Source organism: Diabrotica virgifera, chromosome 10, assembly GCF_917563875.1.
Source record: "Diabrotica virgifera virgifera chromosome 10, PGI_DIABVI_V3a".
Taxonomy (NCBI): domain Eukaryota; kingdom Metazoa; phylum Arthropoda; class Insecta; order Coleoptera; family Chrysomelidae; genus Diabrotica; species Diabrotica virgifera.
This window is the reverse complement of record NC_065452.1, coordinates 135,120,934-135,143,345: the sequence shown is the minus strand read 5'-3', so window position 1 is coordinate 135,143,345 and position 22,412 is coordinate 135,120,934. Positions and strand designations below refer to the sequence as shown.

The 22,412-nt window shown below is 33.5% G+C and overlaps 1 protein-coding gene across 1 annotated transcript in view; it reads left to right on the top strand.

Annotated features, from left to right (window-relative positions):
* LOC114339286 (protein masquerade) overlaps nt 1–22,412 on the top strand; it is a 42,698-nt gene that overhangs the window by 7,244 nt on the left and 13,042 nt on the right. Inside the window, exons 2-8 of the mRNA XM_028289912.2 lie at nt 2,464–2,723; nt 3,754–3,799; nt 4,190–4,575; nt 13,916–14,264; nt 14,355–14,537; nt 19,171–19,402; nt 19,459–19,736. Of these exons, the coding sequence (XP_028145713.2) occupies nt 2,464–2,723; nt 3,754–3,799; nt 4,190–4,575; nt 13,916–14,264; nt 14,355–14,537; nt 19,171–19,402; nt 19,459–19,736 (1,734 nt within the window). The remainder of the gene's footprint in view (nt 1–2,463; nt 2,724–3,753; nt 3,800–4,189; nt 4,576–13,915; nt 14,265–14,354; nt 14,538–19,170; nt 19,403–19,458; nt 19,737–22,412) is intronic.

Genomic DNA, 22,412 nt, shown 5'->3' with positions numbered 1-22,412 from the left:
AAAATAGATTACAACTCCAAAAATATGCTATGGTTTGTTTTTAAACCAGGAGGAGTAATTCAAATTTACCGCGCCGTAAGTCTTGTTTGTAATTGGCCCATCCCCAGGAAAGTGTACACCACTGTTTGTAATTTTGACGCTAATGACATTTATGAAATTTTGACACTTCTGGACTTTTATAGGTTAATTAAGTTATATCAGCGGTTTTTTGTGTTTCCTGCGTTATTCTTTTAACTTTTAGCTTTTCAGTTGGCTTTTTTTATAAAAAAAAAACAGTTGTTTTTAGAACTCTTTAATGACGTATTCGTGTAATATAAGATTTTTTGATTACCTTCGAAGGCCGATATGGTCAAAAACTATAGTCAGTTTTGGTATCAACAGTCTTTTCACTAATGTGCCATTGGATATATATAATATATAATATATAATATATCCCGTTCACAGCCTAATACGCCTTTGGGTTCCCGTTCGCCAAGCCTGTCTATTCTGCCAGTCTTCTTCAGATATATTTTTTGCTGACATTGTTTTTGAGATTTATTGGATCCATGTTGTTGGTGGTCGTCCTGGTTTTCTTTTCTCTGGTGGTACCCATTCTAATTTTTTTTGGTAGTCTTTCTTCCCCCATACTTCTAACATGTCCGTACCATATTAGTTGTTGTTATTCGATGTCTTCTATAATTGATCTTTGTACTTTCATTTGTCTCCTTATGTACTCATTTCTCACATGTTCTAATCTATACTTTCCAGCTGCTCTCCTCCAAAAATCCATTTCAACTGCCAATAGGTTACCTTTAAGTTTTTGTGATAACTGCCACACTTCTGAGCCATTGACGATTACTGGTTTTAACATGGTATTATATATTCTTTTTTTCGTTTCCGGTCTTATATTTTTTTGCCATCTTACTGAATTCAATGTACCTATAACTTGTTTTCCTTTGGTTATTCTTTATTGGAGATAACTTTAAAAATAAGAATCAAATTAGATAGGAATGATACATTGACAACAAAAATAAAACTGAATGTATCAGCTATCATGGAGCCAATAAAACTTTGCACAAATAATATTTACTTTACAATGGAATTCTTTTATGGAGACTTAAACTGCAGACACTGTGGCAGAGAACATGGAACATTTTATAACAAACTATTTGTGTCACTTGGAAAAGCCTCGGAAAGAATGTTAATCAATGAATTGACGTTCTACAATGTTAGTTGTGTTTGTAAACGTAAAAAAAATAAATCAAAGTGCAGTAAAAAATTGTTTTCGACCATGAAGGATCTTTGCTCATAGAGTTTACAGAACAGAGTCCTTCTTCTTCTTCTTTACGTGCCATCTTCGCCTTCGCGACGAAGGTTGGCAATCATCATTGCTATTCTCACTTTTGACACTACAGCCCGAAAGAGTTCAGTTGAGCTGCATCCAAACCATTCTCTGAGATTTCTCAGCCAGGACATTTTTCTCCTACCTATGCTGCTCCTTCCTTGAATCTTTCCCTGCATAATTAATTTTAGGATTTCATATCTGTCACCACGTGTTATATGACCCAAGTATTGAAGTTTTCTTATTTTGATGGAATCCAGTATCTCCCTGCTGTTCTCTATTCTCCTTATAGTACTTCCTCATTGGTTATTCTGTCTGTCCAGGAGATTCTCAGCATTCTTCGATACGTCCACATCTCAAATGCTTCCAATCTATTGAGGCATTGTTTATTGAGAGTCCATGTCTCCACACCATACAAAAGAACAGAAAATACATAACATTTTAGTACTCGCTTTCTAAGATTTAGGCTGAGGTCCCTACTACATTATAATATTTGTTTCATATTAGTGAATGCACTTCTAGCCTTTTCTATTCTAATTCGGATTTATTTGCTATAATCGCTTGTTTCACTAATGTTTGTCCCTAAATAGTTATAATTCTGAACTCGTTCTATCGTCGTATTATTTACGTGTAGATTTATGTTTCTAATATTTTTCTTTGGCATAACCATGAATTTCGTTTTCTTTATGTTTAGTGACACACCAAATTCTTCACTCGTTGCAACAACCTTATCTAAAATTCTTTGTAGATCTGTAATAGTTTCTGCTATTAGTATTGTGTCATCGGCGTATCTAATTTCACATATGGGTAGGCCATTTATTGAGTCCATATCAACAGAGTCCATATCAACGCAAACCTGTATAATGAAACTTTAAACAAGCTCCATCAAGCAATAAAAGACGAAAGCGTTCAAGAAGCTCTCACATGGTGTCATTCTTTTGCACAATATTTGGCCTTATGTTGCAAAAGTAGTGAAAGAAAATATACAACGAAAGATATAGAGGATATTAGAACATCCACCCTATACCTAGTCCCGATTTATCGCCTTGTGATTATTTTCACATCTTTGGACCACTGAAAAAGGCGTTAAAACAATGCTAGCATGTTAATTTTTTGATAGTTAAATCGAATTCTGGTTTTAGGACTTTTAGATACAATCACTAGTACTGCAGATTCAAAAGACTGTCCTGGTGTGTGTGTTCATGCTTTAGCAACGATTATTTGTTATGGCGTCTTACATGATGTGTCATGCCCTTCACCATCGATGAAATGTTGTATAGATTCTCCAATGCCAAATGCTACAACTATAGAATCAGTTACGAAGTCCGAAACAACATCTCTTATGACAACAATCACTACATCGACACCTACAACTCTACTACCAGCGACTACCTCTACTATGGTAATATATTATGTGCAAAAATGTGTACTTTTCGACTAGATTAAGAACATAGACCGACAAAATTTGACAAATATTCGGACCCACAGATCAGATTATACTTTTCAGAAGCTTTTTGGGCGCTGAGTCCGAATATGGGCTCCAAATTGGCTCTGGTAACTGAGATATCCTAAACTAAAAGCGCAAAAATAGCGGCTTTTGGGCGTTTGTGAGGTTATGTAGCATCTTAGTATACCTAACCTTTCTTCCACCCAGAAACTGTTAAAACATCTTGAAGTTTACTCAAGATTATTTATTTTGTTCAGATATTCCTTATTTTTTCGTTGCAAAAACCGTTATTTTTGCACTTTTAGGTGACGATATCTCAGAAACTGAGTCGATTCGGTAATTTGTAGCTGAGATTCGTATATCACACCAAAAACCTTCGGAAAAGTATACTCTGCTTTCTGGGTCTGAGGCTTAACTGCTTGTGTAATGAAAAATGCTGTAACACTCCGACAAAGTGCATGTCAGCTGCAAGTATAGTTGCCATCAAGTTATTGCAGACACCTTAATCTTAAACTTATTAAAAAGTCATTTTTATTTGAGTGGTGAAGGTTAAGTTTCCGGGACAGGTAAAAAGTATTAAAAATGTTATTTTATTGTAGATTTAATTATTATACCTGCTATTCAATATGTTTACCTCTTAGAATTTAACGATACCACTCAAATACAAATGACTCTGTAATAAGCTTAAGGTAAGGTTTCTGCAATAATTTTTTGGCAACTATACTCACATTTATTCATGTTCTGGTCGAATAGTCCACTCCAAAAGTTCCTTCCTTCCTTAACACGTTCTGTGCTCATCTTGAACAAGTGCCGCTTGGCTGGTACCACGTACTTAAATCGTTCAGTTAGTAACACAGTAGGTACTACTGACGCCACTTATACGTCATCGGCACCTTAGATAAATCATTCGTGACGCTACTCGTGCGTCATGGGAACCGAACGTGTTAACGAGAAAGTATTTTTTTATTCAATTTATACCTTTCAGATAAGCGTAGAGAAAAAACATAATATCACAGATCTTAATGAGCCAGGTAAGTTTTGAAAAACATACATGCATTTTAGATTTAGGTATAAAAGGTTCACAAATATAGTGCCTTCATTATCTGGTCTCTTAAAAATGATAGTAAAAGGAATAAAAATTTCACTCTTTTGAGCTCTTCAGAGGAGACTAAGGTCTGCTCTCAACCAAAAAGAAAACGAACTGTCTCACTAAGCAAAATTATAAACAATAATTTGCTTTGTAAGGAAACGAACGATAAATAAGAAGAAGACTAGGGGAATCTAAGATTGCATTCCACAACCAGTTTAATTATCTAGGTAAAATTCAATCGAATATACTTTAAGCCTAAGTCTAGTCACTATAATTGTGAACCTGGTATAAATGATTTTTGGTGCTTTAATTTTTGTGTTTATGCCCTTAGGATCATGCAACAGTACTGAATTCAAAGGAGTCTGTGTAGCGGAAAACATTGCCAACTACTGCGAAGCGATTCTGAACACAAATGACCTCTGCACACCAGGGTTAAGATGCTGCGTGTCAAGCGTCACATTTGGTGATAAGCTACCTTCCAATTTAATCTACCCAAACAAAACAAAAACGAACTATACGAGAATTGAAACGAGGACAACCCATAGACCACACAGTTCCACGACTTACCCAGTGAAGAAAACAACCGTGTCGCAGCCAGTAACTTTAAAAGAGTGTAATGGAGAATGTGTCAGTGGGTTGTTTGCTCTGTTTTGTGATGATATTGACTCTGATGCAGACTGTGAAAATGGAGCTAGTTGTTGCATTACGGAACCTGTGGTAATATAAGCATTTTATCTTACTTTGTTAAGAACTAACTTAATTAAGCAAATTAGATTTAGAAAACTTTTTTATTAACGTGACTTAACGTATGCCACATTTTTGAAGGGATATACATATATTATCTATTGTGGATGTATTCTCTTTGGCTTAAAGCTACCCTAGAATTTCATCACTTCTCTTCTCTGTGAATTCTGAAATAGATTCTACATTAAGGTCTACTCTAATTTGAGAACTTGTTAATCGGTTTTTTGTGACGACTGAATATTTTATTTTTCATATTTCATTTCTGTGACCTAAATCTTGCTTTTCTGTCTATGCAATAATGCCTACGTCTCCTGTACCTTTACATCCCAGGCAACCAAACGACGTTTTTATAACGTAGATAACACGTCATAAAAATGACCAATTGACGTGTTTCTATAACGTAGTACTGACGTTGAAAATCACGTGTATTTGTCTCATCGATTTGACATCATGATTGTGACGATTTTAAAACGTCATTGTACCTACGTTTTTTTCACGTCGAGATTGTGACGATTTTCAAACGTCAAAAAATGACGACTTTTACACGTCGCCGTCGGTAAAATCAAGTCTTTAATACTTTCAAAAAGTGACCTCTTTCAGATGTTTCAAAATAGTATAAAAAATAGGTAACATGAAAATGTAGGCTAAAAATTAATTTAATTAAACTCGATAACACATAATTAGTTCATTAACAGAAAATATACATCAAAAACAAATAAAGATAACCTCAAATAGTTGACAAGAATTACTGCATTAAACTAACTCACTGAGCAAAAACGAATAAAAATCTCTCAATTAACACGTTTCTTCAACTAAATATCTAAATGAAAAATATTATTTTATCACACAAGACACAAAACACGTAAACAATAAATGAAAAATTTCTTATGAACAACGTTATAAACGAAATTGTTTGGAGTCAATACAAACAAGCTTTTTAAGCCCCTCCCAATTTTGTGATGTCAGACTTGGCTGTCTGAAATTAAAACGTTTTTTAAACGTATTTTAACGTCATTAATCTTACGTATTTAAAATCACCTATAAAAGACGTCTATATGAATTAATGTTCAAACACATGTATATACTCAACCAAAGCTGACGTTTCCTCGACGTTATATGACGTCACTTGGTTGCCTGGGATATTTACCGGCGACTCCTTTTTCATTGAGTGCTCACTACAGAATCTCTCAAGGTACTCTATCATAAGATTTCTCAATATCAATGAATATCATATGAGCGTGTGTTTCTTTAATCCTGTGTTTTTCCATCAACTGACTATCCTGTTTCGCTTTCTTCACGTATCCGCCTATCAATTACTCTCTACACTCTACCCTATTTTCATTGTGTGACTAAAGAAGTGTTAAGGTCCTGTAGTTTGTACATGGTTGCATATCTCCCCTGTTTTTGTATTACTCTGTTATTCTGTTCATCCAACGTTTTTGGTCTGCTCTTCTGACATGTCCTTATCAGGTTAATATCTTCTGTTCTATATGGTCTATTATATCTGAGTTCATTCCCACTCTTTTCTTAATCTCTATGTTATTTATTCTATCTCTTCTTGTTACTCTGCAGGTTCGCTTTAGGAATCCCATCTCTGTTGCTCTTATTTTGTTTTTTTGTTTGTTTTGGTTTGGTTTTCTTATTCCTTACACAATTTTCCATACGTGAGGATACTTATTGTCATTATATTCTTCTTTTTTTGTTTTTATACTGATGTTTTTATCCCACAGTACCGGGTTCACTTTTCGTATGCAGTCTCTTGTTTGTCCAAGTCTATTTTTTCTATCTTCTTCAGTTGTTCCTTTGTTTGATATTATGAAACTTAAATACTTGTACTAGTCTGTTCCTTTGATTAGTTTACCTTCGTCTATTTCCAGCTGTTTTATTTCTGTATTCTCCGCTGTTAGATATTCAGTTTACTTTAGGTTTATTTCCATCCCATTCTTTCTTTCATTTTAGTGAATTCTTAGATAAGCTTATCTGTATCTTCAATAAAGCATTTCCTTTAATTGCAATTAAGCCAAAACATCACAAACCCTGGACTACTAAAGGTATCCGAATATCTTCCAAGAATATGCGTTCTCTTCTCTATATCAGGAAATCTACTACCAACGTCTCTATCACTGAATATATCACCAAGTACAGGGCAACCTATCTTAAACTTATAAAATCAGCTAAAAAAGTCTACTACCAGAACCGTCTGAGAAGCTCCAAAAGTGTTGCAAAAGAAACTTGGTCCATAATAAACGATCTTCGAAATAAAACCCACACTGCTTAAACATTTTCCCTTCCAGACCCTGAAAATCTAAATGAATACTTTGTTAATGTGAGTAAAAATATTACATCAACTATTTTGCCACAACAAGATCCCATTTCCTATCTCCCTAATTCAAGAAAGGTCTCGAATTCATTCTTTATAAAACCAGTCGGTAAATCTGAACTGATCCAAACAATCAATAGTATCAAAAGCAAATCTTCCTGTAGTACTGATGGTCTATCGATAAAAATTTTTTCTAATCTTCCAGAAAATGTGTTAAAGTCCTCATCTCACTAATTAATGATTCTTTTGAGAAAGGAAAATTTCCAGAGTGCCTGAAGACAGCCATCATTATTCCTCTTCATAAGGGTGGTGAAATATCTAATACCTGCAATTATAGACCTATTGCACTACTACCGGTACTGTCCAAAATTATTGAGAGACTCATAAAATCCCGACTTACGTCATTTCTAGTTGAAAACAACATTTTATCACAAAATCAGTTCGGCTTTTTAAATAATAAATGCACCACTGATGCCATGTTTTCTGTACTACATGAGGTTTATCAAGCACTGAACAATAATCTTCACACTGCCACCGTTTTTTGTGACTAAGCCAAAGCTTTTGATTGTGTAAATCACAACATTTTGATAAAAAAAACTAAATTTCTACGGAATTCGAGGCATTTCTTTAGATTGGTTCCAATCTTACTTGGATGATAGGAAACAACTGGTTAGAGCAAATGATACAGACTCTAGTCTCAAAAACATTGTATGTGGGGTACCTCAAGGTTCAGTATTGGATCCTCTACTTTTTACTTATCTTTATTAATGACATCACTAATTTAAAAATCGATGGAAAAATCTTTCTTTTTGCTGATGATACCAGTATCATTTGGAGCAACTCAAATATTGCAACTCTTCATGCTACTATAACTTCTGATCTACTTACAATAAAAACCTGGTCTGACTCAAATTTACTCTCGTTTAACGTAGATAAAACAGTAGCATTGTCTTATAAAGGAGCTCTTCAACCCTTACCTCTTAATAACAACCAGATCAGTACCGTTGATTCTGTAAAATTTCTTGGTATTTTTTTAGACAGCAACCTTAAATGGTCCCTCCATATCGATTTGTTACGGAAGAAACTCTCTTCAGCTTGCTATGCTATAAGATCTGTTTCGAATGAACTCAATTTAGCATCTTCCAAAATAACATATTTTTCTTTGTTCGAGTCACATCTTCGTTATGGTCTTCCTTTTTGGGGTTCTGGTACAGCTGCCCAATTCGATGTTATTTTCAAATTACAAAAAAGAGCAATAAGATATCTGCTTGGCCTCAGAAGAACAACACATTGCAGAAGTTATTTCAAAGATCACGGAATTTTAACCCTTCCATCTTTGTATATTTTAGAAACTGTTTGCTTAATTCGTAAACATCTACATGTCTTTCCACCAAGACCTAATCATGACTACTTCACGAGAAATTCTACGTTTGATGTCTATTTGCCGACCCCGTCCTCGGAGTTAGTAAAGAAATCGATATTATATTCCGCAAAAAAAATGTACAACCATCTCCCCCTACAACTAAAATCTGCACCATCTTTCCCCAAATTCCGTAAACTGACAAAAGCCTACCTATCTGAAAGACCATATTATTCAGTACTTAGAAGATTTTATTAGTCAATAACTAAGACATTACAGTACCCTTTGCACAAGTAGTATTTATTATTTTTTTATCTATATTTGGGTGTCATATGCAGCAACTTAACGTTTTAACTTTTACACCTTTTTTATTAATTATTAGGTAGACTATGCATTTGCAATTTATTTAAATTTTTGCAATTGATTATTTCTGTTTTAACTTCATTATTATTATTATTATTTAAATATATTGACGATTTATGTAATTTTAGTAAATTGGATTGTTACTGTTTTGTTTTTTGACTATTTATAAGCTTTGTCGATAAAATTGTAAAATTTTTCATGGCAATAAAGCATATTTCTATTCTATTCTATTCTGTATTTCTGTTCCAGTTTTCTCATCATAAAACTGAGGTCATCTTCGTCTTGTACGATCACTATATGGTCGTCAGCAAAACTTGCAGTGTATATACGTATTCGTTTCTTACCGGTATAACCATTGTTTCGCACTTTCTTTTCCATGATTTCAGGATTTTTTCCAGGAATATTTTGAACAGGGTAGGGGATGAGGAGCAGGCCTGTAGCTATCACTTTGTAATCATAAATGGACTGTAAATTTAATAATACAGTAGACTCTCGTAAGTTCGGCCACCTCGGGACTGGACCCTAGGCCGAATTAACCGATGCCTACCTAAAAAATGCCCATTTATTGTTTGTAAGGATCTAGCAAACACAAAACACTTGCACACTATGTAAAATACAACACAGAGAGATACTCTGACATACATATATTTAACACATATGAAAGGACCGAAGGTTACAAAACACTACAAAATATCTAATACTTATAGAACTGTAGATAGATAGATAGATAGATCTTTATTTAAATAGAAAACCTAATATACATACAATATAAAGAAAAGAAAGTACACTATAAATTTTTGATATGTTGTTTAAGCAATATTTTGAAATTATTGAGACTAGTACATTTTTTTACAGCTGCAGGTAACTGATTAAACTTAAGAAAGCTTTTAAAAAAGAGCGAATTCATCGTACTTTTATAAATAGTTCTAGGTATATATATATATATATATATATATATATATATATATATATATATATATATATATATATATATATATATATGTCATCTAAACCTCTGGTATTATAAGAATGAATATCTTTGTTAAAAGAAATGAATTCTTGAAAATATTCAGGTGATAAGCCATTTACTATTTTGAAGACCAAAATCATGGTGAAATAAAAACAATCTATTTTCAAAAGAGAACCAGTTTAGGGTATTTAACATCGTCCTAATTGGAGTACGACGATTTGTTTTAAGAATTATTCTCATTCCACGGTTTTGTGATTTTTGTAGCATGTTAAGTTTATTAAGATTAAATAAATATAAGATTGATGAGCAATAGTCAAAATGAGGTTGAATAATTGTGTTATAAACTGTAATTTTTGACTCCATTGACAAATTTTGAGATATTCTGCTCAGAATGTATAGTTTTTTTGATATTTTTTTATGAACATACTCGAAATGACTGTCAAAATTCAGTATATTGTCAAGTTGGAATCCCAAATATTTAGCTGTTGTAACCACTTCAATTTTTTCATTATTAATATTTAAATTTATGTTCTCAGAATCGAGCAAGCTATATTTATGTTTAGTAGTGAAAACCATTGCATTTGTTTTTTTAACATTCAACTTAAGTTTATTAATTATCAAGTATTTGTTAACCATATCTAAAATAGTATTAATTTTTTGAATGGTTATATCAAAATTTCATCACTACAACAGATTAGAGTATCATCGGCAAAAAGGTTAATAAACTCACAATTTACAAAAATATCGATATCGTTAATGTACAGAATAAATAAAAGAGGGCCTAATACACTGCCTTGAGGAATACCTGTATTACTATCCATTTCAGATGATAATTGGTCTTTAAAACGTACTTTCTGTTTGCGATGTTCTAAATAATTTTCTAACCACTCAATTACTGCACCTCCTATACCATACTGTTTAAGTTTTGATATCAATATTGTCCTGTCGATTGTCTCAAAAGCTCTTTTTAAATCTAGAAATACGCCGACTACGTACTTATTTTTATCTAAATTACTCTTTATGTGACATAATGTAACTTGTAATGCTGATTCACAAGAGAATTGTTTACGAAACCCTGATTGATTATTAATTAAAATTTTATTTTTTGTTACATGTTCCAATAATTGTTCATAAACAGCAATTTCTAATAGTTTTTCTATAGGAGGTAAAGTATTGATTGGACGAAATTCTTCAGCTTTTGTAGTATTAGTAGTATTAGGTATTTTTTGTATAGGGGTGATAGTACTTATTTTTAATACTTCAGGAATTTTACCCGTAGCAAGAGATGTATTGATTAAATTTAACATAACGTGCCCAATGGTTTCAAAAACTTCCTTTACCATTCTGCAATTTAACGTTTCGTGCAGTGAGAATTTATTATCCAAATTGCCAACAATTTTTCTCAAATCCTGTATGGAAAGCTCTTCAAATTTATCAAAATTTAAATATAGATTATTATTTACATTACACCATGTTTCAGAATTCTTAATACTTTGAACAATCCCTTCAATGCTTTCAACAAAATACTCATTAAAACAGCTATTTCTAAGTTGTTTGTTAACCGTTTTGGGCCTGTAGCAGTTTCAAAGATTACAGAGTTTGGCATCTCTCGGCTATTATCATTGATTAATTTTTTTAAAGTTTTCCACATTTGTTTTGGATTGTTTCTATACCTGTCTATTTTGTTAAAATAGAATCGCTCTTTTTTAAGCTTTAACATATTTACTACCTCATTTCTATGTCTCTTAAAAACTTGCCATTTATGTTCTTTTTCAATAACGTCAATACATTTTTTAAAATCTTTATAAGCCCTGTCACGCTGTTTAATTTGTTTAAAAAATACCTCATAATCAAACCAAGGTAATTTAGATTGAAACTGACATGTTACAATTGGTATTATGCCATTGATTACATTTTCACAATTTTGCAAAATTTCCTGGTAAATGATATTAACATCAACAGAATCCAAATTAACGTGACACATGATAAGACTAGTTTTGATTTTATCCAAGTTTTGATTACATAAATTTCTAAACTTGGATATATTACCATCAGATATATTATAACTATTATTATTAGAGATATTTACGGAAATAACGGAATGATCAGTAATTTTTGGACAGTCGTGAACACAAGCACTTATATTATTTTGATTAGAAAGCACATAATCAACCAAAGTTTTGCTAGTGTTAGTAATACGAGTACGAGTAGGATAACTAATACACTGTTGTATTCCATAAGCCGAAAACATTTTTTTTATCTTTTCCCCATAAAAATTACTAGCTAACAAGTCTATATTAAAATCGCCAACTAACACACAACGATAGTTTGTAGTAAATGAAGCATCACATATTTCTTCCAAATCTTCAATGAATTGAGCATCAGAACTGGATGGTGAATGGTATAAACATCCCACCAAGTAGACCATGGATTTAAAATCAACTTTTATTACTTTGCACCAATAATTATCACGCAACTGAAATGTTTTAAATACAGACTATTATGTTAGAAGCCCGACTCTGCCTCTCAATCATCTCACATATTATTTCTTCTTTATCTTCCCTAGTGTCAGGGTCATTAATGCCAACAGAATCTGATATATTTTTTAAATGTTTGATTTCTAGCTCCATATGATCAATTTTCGCAAGCAATTTAGGGATAAGCTTTATCCCATTCTGACAATCCTCACAATAAAATTTAAGTGATCGCTTACCTTTGAGATCCATAACTTGTAGTTCTCTGGCATTCAGTCCGGAACACTCCCTATGTGTCGTCCTGGTGCAGCTATCACAGTTTATTGTAACATCTCCATTTGAATTATTACAAATAACACACTCCATTGTAAACTTTCACAGTAAGTACCCGTACTAATGATGTTTTAAATTTTAACGATCACTTTTTACTATCTTATCGAAAAAGTATTAATACCTTTTTATTTGCAAACGATTCGCACTTTACACATAAATTATGCAGAAACCAATAGGATTTTTTTAAAAATAACTAGATGTATGTATATATTCACTTGTATAGATGATACAACCCAAAAATCAAAATTTTTAATGCACTATTTCCCTATAAACTTAATTTTATTAAGGAAGCAATGTAAAATACGTGTGTACATTCGGATCGATGTTAATGAACCGTACCGTACTGTAAGTACCTATGCCTAATAAAATTTAAAAATATTACTGTACATTGGTGGTTTGGCTTCGTAAACACTTAAAAATCTGCTATTTTTTTTTCTAATGATTTTTTATGAGCAAAGTCACTTTTTAATAATCGATGGCAGTTGCCTCTTTTTGCTGTTCGATATAGGTAGCTGCCAGTTGCAAAGCTGCTTTGCCTTCAGCGTGGCTTATTTTATTTTCTTCATCTTCCTCTTCTCTGCGTCTTTATCCTTCTCATGTTCCTGGCGAATGACACACTCGGCGATTTCGTCGTTGTTCAAAACCTCGTTCGTTGTGTAGCTGCTTTTCAAAGTTGATCCACTCCAGAACATCTTCTTCAATAATGGGACAACAGTTCGGTAGTTGCTGAAGGTCGTGAAATAGAGCTGCATTGTCATCAAGTTCGTTAACAAGAATGTTGTTTGGCTCATCTGCTGTTGTGTTTGCTTGGTCAATCTTATCTTCTATATTCGGCCAAACTTCCTATTGTGATACTTCCTCTTGAAGCACTCAATGGCTCCTTGGTCCATCGGCTGTTGAAGACTGGGAACAGCAGTTTAATTTATTTTTCATCGTCACACTGAATATCTTCCTGGTAAGTAAGCGCGTTGTCAGGAAGTAGAAGTGTTTGATGGGCAGTTTTAATTTTGTCATATGTCTTTTCACTTTGGGAACAAATTCGTAAACAATCTATTCTCTGAACAAATATGTGTCCATCCACGCTTATTTCTGCGACCGATAATACACTGGGAGAGTTTCCACGTTTATGTTCATAAACGCTCTGTGTTTTGCTGTTGCGCCAATGACAAATAGGGGTCATTGTGGATCCCCGAATCATTTGAACACAAGGCGACCGTTATCATCTCTTTGCTGACTTTAAACCCCGCAGCAGATGTTTCTTACGGGGTGGCAATAGAGGTTTTTCTGGGCAGAAGTTTAAAATTTAATTTTAATTTAATTTTGGTGGCCGTAACAATCAGAGAGCCGGCCGGACTAAGCGGAGACAGAACTAACCGAGACCGAACTTACGGGAGTCTACTGTATTTAATATTGTTACTACCTATTTGTTCATTTATGTCTAAGTACAATTCTAGAAAGCATATACTTATGATAATATTGATGTATATTTTTAGTCAAACAACGAATCTGAGCCTGAGAAGTCGGTATCACCCCCTACAATGAGACCACCTTTACCCCCTACAACTACCAGACCAGTAATACGTGATCCAGGACCGATCTGCCCAGGATTTTGTCTGCTCAATATAATGGCAGCTTTTTGTGAGAGACCGTCAGTTTTAATTCCTCATACATCAAACTGCAAAAGAGGGTCTGTGTGTTGCGATAACACCAGAGCAATGACTTCTGCTACTAAGCCCAAACCTAAACCTCACTATTCAGTTCCAACCACAACAACCACTGTGGATTCCAGACCAGAGTGTCCAGGTTCTTGTATAGTCTCATACTTGAGCTTCACTTGTTTCAGTATGTATACTTTTATATACAAGACGTAAACTATTATATATCACTTTAAATTTGATCCAAACTAATAGGTACTTCATTTATTATTTTTAGGAAATGCTGAAATGACAGAAATATTCAAATGTAAAAAGGCTGGAACGAAATGCTGTGCACCGAAATCGCTCATTAAAGATGCTTTAGGCCAGAAGGATGATGTGCCTTTCGAGGAAAGTACTATACAATCTTTAAGCATGTCTTACACAACAATATCATCGGCAAATCCTACTCATTTTGCTAGTAAGTATTTGTTTTTTCAATGAGTATATTGTTAATATTCTTATAAAACAAAGTTACTAATTTTTGTTTCATCCATTCGTGGATAACTTCTTCTTTTTCCTCCTCACTCTTTCCCTTTTCAGGGGCTGTTTGTTACTATTCTTCGCCACTCATTTAGATAGAGCCTTCCAAACTTCCACAGGTCCTACTTTATTACCATTCTTCATCCTATCTCCGGTATTACATCGTCATTTGGGATCTTGTATCCTCTGTCTCTGGTGTTCTTCGTTTAGCAATATTCTAAAGTAATCATTCCATATTTGCTTTATACACTAAGCATCAAAATTAACGCACTACGTTAAAAATGGGACATTGTTGATGTCCCGTGTTTCCTAAACCTGTTGTCCGATTTTAGTGATTTTTTTAGTATAATATAACTTTATTCTTCAAAAATGTCGATGTAATAATATTATTGCTAAACAAGTAAGTGTCATTGTATACCGGGTGTAAAAATGATAAGTGTGTTTTTTCCTCAAAGTTTGGAACACCCTGTGGAATATTCTAGGTTATATAAAATATTGAAATTAAAACTAAACTGTAGCCTTAGGCTTTCTTAACATTTTGCTTTTTGACTTATTCGCTTGTGTTGGATAATAAAAACGGCAGGTACTTTAACAACTAGAAATGTTATTCATCAATACAGGGTGTTTCTAAATAAGTGCGACAAACTTTAAGGGGTAATTCTGCATGAAAAATTAATGATACTTTGCTTTATAAACATATGTCCGCAAATGCTTTGTTTCCGAGATACGGGATGTTGAATTTTTTCTTACAAACTGACGATTTATTTATTGCTCTAAAACCGGTTGAGATATTCAATGGAAATTTGGTAGGTTTTAAGAGGTAGTTATTGAGCATTTTTTGGCATACAATTAAGAATTTTATATTCACCATTGTACATAAGGGTATAAACATTTTAGATACATCCCGTGTCAGCACGCCAATGGTGAATATAAAATTCTTAGTTGTATGTCAAAAAATGCGCAATAACCACCTCTTATAACCTACTAAATTTCATTTGCATATCTCAACCGGTTTTAGAGCAATAAATAAATCGTCAGTTTGTAAGATAAAGTTCAACATCCCGTATCTCGGAAAGGAAGAATTTGTGGACATATGTTTATAAAGCAAACGGTCATTATTATTTCATGCAGAATTACCCCTTAAAGTTTGTCGCACTTATTTAGAAACACCCTGTATTGATAAATAACATGGCTAGTTGTTACTAGTTGTCAGTTGTTGAAGTACCTAACTTTTCTATTATCCCAAAATAAGCGAATGAATCAAAAAGCATAATGTTAAGAAAGCCAAGGCTGCAGTTAAGTGTTAATTTCAATATTTTATATACGCTAGAATATTCCACAGGGTGTTCCAAACTTCGAGCAAAAAACACACTATCATTTTTATACCCGGTATACAATGACACTTACATGTATAGCAATAATATTACTACATCGATATTCTTGAAGAACAAAGCTATAATATACTAAAAAAATCTCTAAAATCGGACAACAGGTTTAGGAAATACAAGACATCAAAAATGTCCCATTTTTAAGGGGGTGCGTTAATTTTGATGCTTAGTGTATTAACATCGCTTCTTAACATCCTTTCATCTGCACTCTTAATATCTGCCGTCAGTTAAGTCCTTTGATGTATTGTCCCTTGTCTTGGCAATGCTGTATGACCTTTGCTTCTCTCTTTGCTAACTTGTATTACTTGTATATCTCCTTAGCTTCGTCCGTTTTAGACCTGTCATACCCTTTTCTAGTCTCTTTCTCTCTTGCCTTCTGATTCTAATACACTTCATCATTCCACCGCAAGTTTCTTTGCCCCTAGTAAAACTTTGCTGTTGGCTTCCTCTTCCAGCACTCTACTGTAAACAATCTTGCCAAATCCTTATTCTTAACTTCCACCACTTTACTTGATAGTGTCCTATACTTGCTTTCCTTTACATTCCATTCATGGATAATCATTTCCATTCGTGGATAACTGTTGTTTTTAAAATGATTTTGGATACATTTTGCTCATACATACTTTTAAATTCGAAATTTTTAATAATTTAAAGGTGTCGAACGATAATGGCCAAAGAATAATAGGCTTTGCAACAGAAAGGCAAATGGTGATAAGAAGCACACAATTACGCCGAAAAGATATATATAAAGGAACGTGGATTTTCCCTGATAAAAAGACAGTAAATAAGATAGACCATATTTTAATAGAGAAGAAACATGCAAACAATGTAATAAATGTACAGAGCATGAGAGGAGCGGACTCTGTAACTCGGACCACTACTTGGTGAGAGCAGAATACAAAATCGAGTATAACATAAAGAAAAACAACAAAGCAAAACAAGAAATAGGAAAACAATTCAATATAGGACTATTAAAAGATAATAACACACAGGAGAAGTATGAACAGGGAATAACCAACAGACTAATCAGGGAACAAGAAACGTCACACCCAGTCAAACAATGGGAAAATATAAAAGAAGCAATCTTGAACACAAGTAAAGTAACCCTAGCGAAAACCAAACGAAAACACAAAACAAAAGATTGGTATGATGAAGAATATCAAGAAGTAGCAGAAGCAATAAGAAAGATAGCAATAGAGAAGAATACAGAGAATTGAGAAAAATCATGAAAAGAAAATGTAGAAGCAAAAAGAGGAAATACAACGAGAACAAACTGAAAGAAATAGAAGAAAAATTAAAAAAAAAAGAAATAAGATCATTCTACCAGAAAGCAAAAAAAAATGGAAAGAGGATATCAGAAAAACAACCCATATATGAGAGATGATAAAGGGATGTTGCTAAATGAGCCGGAAAAAATAATGGGAAACTGGCAAAACTATTTCACAGAACTGCTAAATAAGAGCGAAGTACAAAAGGAAACAAACCATGAAATTGAAGATGATCAGATAGCAATAGAAATACCCACAGAACAAGAAATAGAGAACGAAATAAAGAGCTTGAAAAATAACAAAAGCTCAGGAATCACAGAAATATCGGCCGAAATGATAAAATCAGGAGATAAAAGACTACAGAAAGAGATATATGGCCTGATAAAAAGAATATGGGAAGTAGAAAAAATGACAGAAGAGTGGACCATAGCAAGGATATGCCCTATACATAAAAAATGTGATAGAATGCTATGCGAAAACTACAGAGGCATCGCACTACTAGAAATAGTTTACAAAATCTTGGCACAAAGTATAAGAAAAAGGCTAAGTCAATATTCGGAAAAATACTGGGAGAATACCAGGCAGGTTTTAGAAACAACAGATCAACGACTGACCAAATATTTGCCTTAAAAGAAATACAGACTACCTGTTACGAACATAAAACAGTACTATATGATTTGTTCATCGACTTTAAGCAGGCCTACGACACAGTAAACAGACAGCAGATGTACGAACTGATGAAAGAATTGGGGATACCAAGTAAAATTGTCAGGATGGTAAAGATAACGATGGAAAGCACAACAAACGAAATAGCTTGCAAAGGGTATACATCCACAAAAGTTTGAAACCAAGGAAGGATTACGACAAGGAGACCCACTATCAACAACTGCATTCAATCTAACATTGGAAGGAATAATCAGGAAAAGCAGAATAAACATGCAAGAAACGATATTTGAAAACGGCCACCAATGCATAGCAGATGATCTGACGCTATTAGCAACAAGCAAAAAAGAACTACAAAAGTTAATGAAAAAGATAATAACAGAAGCCAAAAAATTCGAACTTAAAATAAATGAAGAAGAGACAAAGTATATGATAATGGGAGAGGTCCAAAAAGAAAAAGAGAATAACATCATAGTTCAAATAGATGGAGAAAAAACATACTCGTTCAAAAGAGCCAAAGAAATTATTTACCTGGGAGCCAAAATAGATGAAAATGGTCAAGAAGAAGGGGAGATAAAGGCAAGAATAGCTAAAGGAAATAAAAAATATGGAGCATTACGCACATTATTGAAATCCAAATACGTATCAAGAAAAACAAAAATAAGAATTTATAAGACTGTTATCAGACCTACAGTAACATTTGCATGCGAAACATGGGTGCTCAAAAAGTCAGAAACAGACTTTTAGAAAGATGGGAGAGAATGCAAAGAGCAATATATGGAGGTGTGAAAATAGAAGGTCAATGGAGAAGAAGAACCAATAAAAAATTGGAAGAACTATATCAAGAGCCAAAGATCACGACGACGATCAAAGCACAGAGAATACGATACTTGGGGACATCGAGAGAATGGGAAGTAAACGAATGCCAAAAATGGTACTCCCACGAAGACCAATACAAAAGAGGAGGAAAGGCAGACCAAGGAAAAGATGGAAGGGCAGTGTGTATGAAGACTTGAAGAAAAGTAACATTGATAGATGCAAAGAACTAGCATTGGACAGAAGGAGATGGAGGGAGGTGGTGAAGGAGTGTATAAAAAAACTGAAGTATAATTAAATAAAATTTATAAGTTATGTAAGTTATATTAAGTTATTTATTATTTATGTAATCAGAAATGTAAACATTTTAGCCCTAGGCCTACAAGGCCTGTTGCGCTTAATAAATAATATAAATATACTTTTAAATTAATTTTAGCAACTGAAATGACCAGAATGCAATCTACAACCTCCAAATCTCCAGTATACAGCAAATATGTTTGCGGCGTAAAAGGTACTGCTCGTGTTGGAAGAGTAGTAGGTGGTGAAGACGGAGAACAAGGCGAATGGTGTTGGCAAGTAGCGTTGATAAATTCCTTGAATCAGTACTTATGCGGAGCTGCATTGATTGGAACTCAGTGGGTATTAACAGCCGCCCATTGTGTCACAAAGTAAGGCGATTACAGCCAGTATATTCTATTTCTGTTATTAATTGTTTTATTTCTAGCATTGTTCGGTCAGGTGATGCAATATATGTTCGAGTGGGCGATCATGATCTAACTAGAAAGTATGGTAATTCTGAGGCGCAAACCCTGCGAGTGGCAACAACATACATTCACCACAATCATAATAGCCAAACTTTGGACAACGATATAGCCCTTTTGAAGCTTCATGGACAAGCAGAGTTAAAAGAAGGCGTATGTTTGGTATGCTTACCAGCTAGAGGAGTAAGCCATGCTGCTGGAAAGAGATGCACAGTTACGGGATATGGCTATATGGGAGAAGGTAAGTAATTTCCCACAATTTTCAAACAAAAAATATTAAAAATAAAATAAAAATTCCATTTTTATTCAGTTGCAATGCGAAGGTAAAACCGTCTTATTTTTCACTTAGATAAGGAAGCGCAAACCAGTACTCCAAATCGACTATTTTCGACTCTATTTGGAGTCATCATCAGAGAGGCGTAAGTTTGCTGCTCTCTGCCCGAAGTGACAAAACTACGAAAGCTTATCACCGCATTGCAACTGACGTTTATGGAGTAGGTGACTAGCGTCATCTGGCAACTGAAAGGCAAAGTTTTCAACCTAATAGAAACATTAATAATATTGAAAAATATTAAAAATATTACTAAAAGATTTTTAATTGAAAACTTATTGGCCCATTTCCCTGGTAACACCTCCATGGCTTCTAAAAATTGCAAGCGAGATGGATGCTGAAGCGAAGAAGACAAGAGGGAATTCAAAAAACTTACAATTTACGACCTCGTCTGTGCAGCTGGTAAATTCCACCGGAAAATGGACCTAGTTACTCAAAGGAGTAAAGGCCAATATAAAAATAAAATAAAAATTCCATTTTTATTCAGTTGCAATGCGAAAGCAAAACCGTCTTATTTTTCACTTAGAACAGGGAGCGCAAACCAGAACTCTAAATCGACGATTTTCGACTCTATTTGAAGTCATTATCAGAGAGGCGTAGGTTTGCTGCTCTCTGCCCGAAGTGACAAAACTCAGTGCCGGATTAACATAGGTGGGCGCCTAGGGCCTGGGCACTTGATGGGGCCCGTATCCCACACAAATGCATTAATTAATATTTAATTATTTAAGCAGTTATTTAAAAAAAATTAAAATGTTAAAAAAATCAAATAGGGCTAACTGAGACAAAAAAAAAAAGAAAATGGTTAATTTATGATTTCCAATCAAACTCAGTTTTTTGCTTTGTCTTTTGTCAAATATCAGAAAAATAAAACCGACTTCAAGACAAATTAAGCAATTATCTTCAAAGGCATTTTTATATTCCATGTTCTAATCATTCCCTCAATTTGGTAATCAATTTTGCAAGCAAATTTTGATACAAGCTGGTAATTATTTTGGTATGGTACGTTTTTTTTTTCAATTTCTACCAACCGATGGGCCTTATAGTCCATTCACTCACGGTAAAATATTGCAAAACCTCCGGATTTTAAAGAACCTTTGGATTTGAAACAAGAGCTTGGATTGACATGAAATTTGGTATAAGCATAGCTAACATGTCAAATAAAAAAGTGACATTGTGCCAATGTGTGTTTCTGCTCTACGGTTGAGTCCACCCCTTCTCGGGGGTGAAAAAATATACCATCAAAATACGTCCGGAAGTGGATAAACTGACTAATTCTAAGCAACTTTTGTTCAATAGAGTTTTTTCTTCAAGTCAATACTTTTCGAGTTATTTGCAAGTGAATATCTTCATTTTTCAACAAAAAATAACACGTTTTTAGACGGGTTTTCGCAAATAACTCAAAAAGTAAGTATTTTATCAAAAAATATTCTTAGCAAAAAGATAGGTTTTAAAAAATTGAAAAAAATGGTGTATGTGTACTGTAGACCCAGTAGAAGCAGAGTTGTAGCTAATGAAAAGTAGGTTCTTATTCGTCAAATTCCAAATCGAATATTTCAACGTGAAATAATCAAAAAATGAAGCACTTTTCATGGAAAACTCATCATAACTTGTTTAAATGTTTTAAAAAAGCATTATTCTTGTTTTTTAAAAAAATTTCTATCATAAAAAGTAAGCAAGATACGCTCAGAATAAAGTTGATGCCATTTTTTGGGTAAAAAAAACTGGTGAAAATAACCCCCTAATTAGCATCCCAAATGAAATTAATCCTTACCGCTTCACAAGCTAATTTACTTAAGTATTGTTTATATGCTCTGTAAGTTTTATCGGTATAAAGTGCATATTTATAAAAGGGCTGTAGTAGAAAGGGCTTGAACAAGTCACTAATCAAGAGTGTATGCAATTTTTTTTTATTTAGCTTAATGCCTCGACATCTAATGGCCATTGGCATGGTACATTGGATTTTTCCAATCAGGTACCTAGTGTAGTGGGTAGTGTGTGTCTTGTTTAAAAAAAAACAAAAATAAAACTTTTTTAACACTTTAAAAAAGTTGTGATGATTTTTCACCGAAAAGTGCTTCATTTTTTGGTAATTTACGTTGAAATATTTGATTTGGAATTTGTCGAATAAGAATCTACTTTTCATTGGCTCCAGTTCTGCTTATACTGGGTCTACATACTACATACATACACCATTTTTTTTTTTAATTTTGTATACGGTATATTTTTTCCAAGAATATTTTTTCGATAAAATACTTAATTTTGGAGTTATTTACGAAAAACCGTCTAAAAAGAAGGTGTTTTTTTGTTGAAAAATGAACATATTCACTCGCAAATAACTCAAAAAATTTTGATTGAGTGGAAAAACTCGATAGAACAAAAGTTACTTAGAATTAATCAGTTATCCATTATTTTGAATGTATGTTTTTTCACCCCCGAGTGGGTGGCACTCGTACCCAGGGCAAAATCACATATCGACACAATATCCCTTTTTTCTTTGGCATATTAGCTATGGAATATTAATGAGAAGTTGTTGCGAAATGTAAAAAAAAGAAAAATGATCTTTTTTACATTGGGTGCGTTCGGACG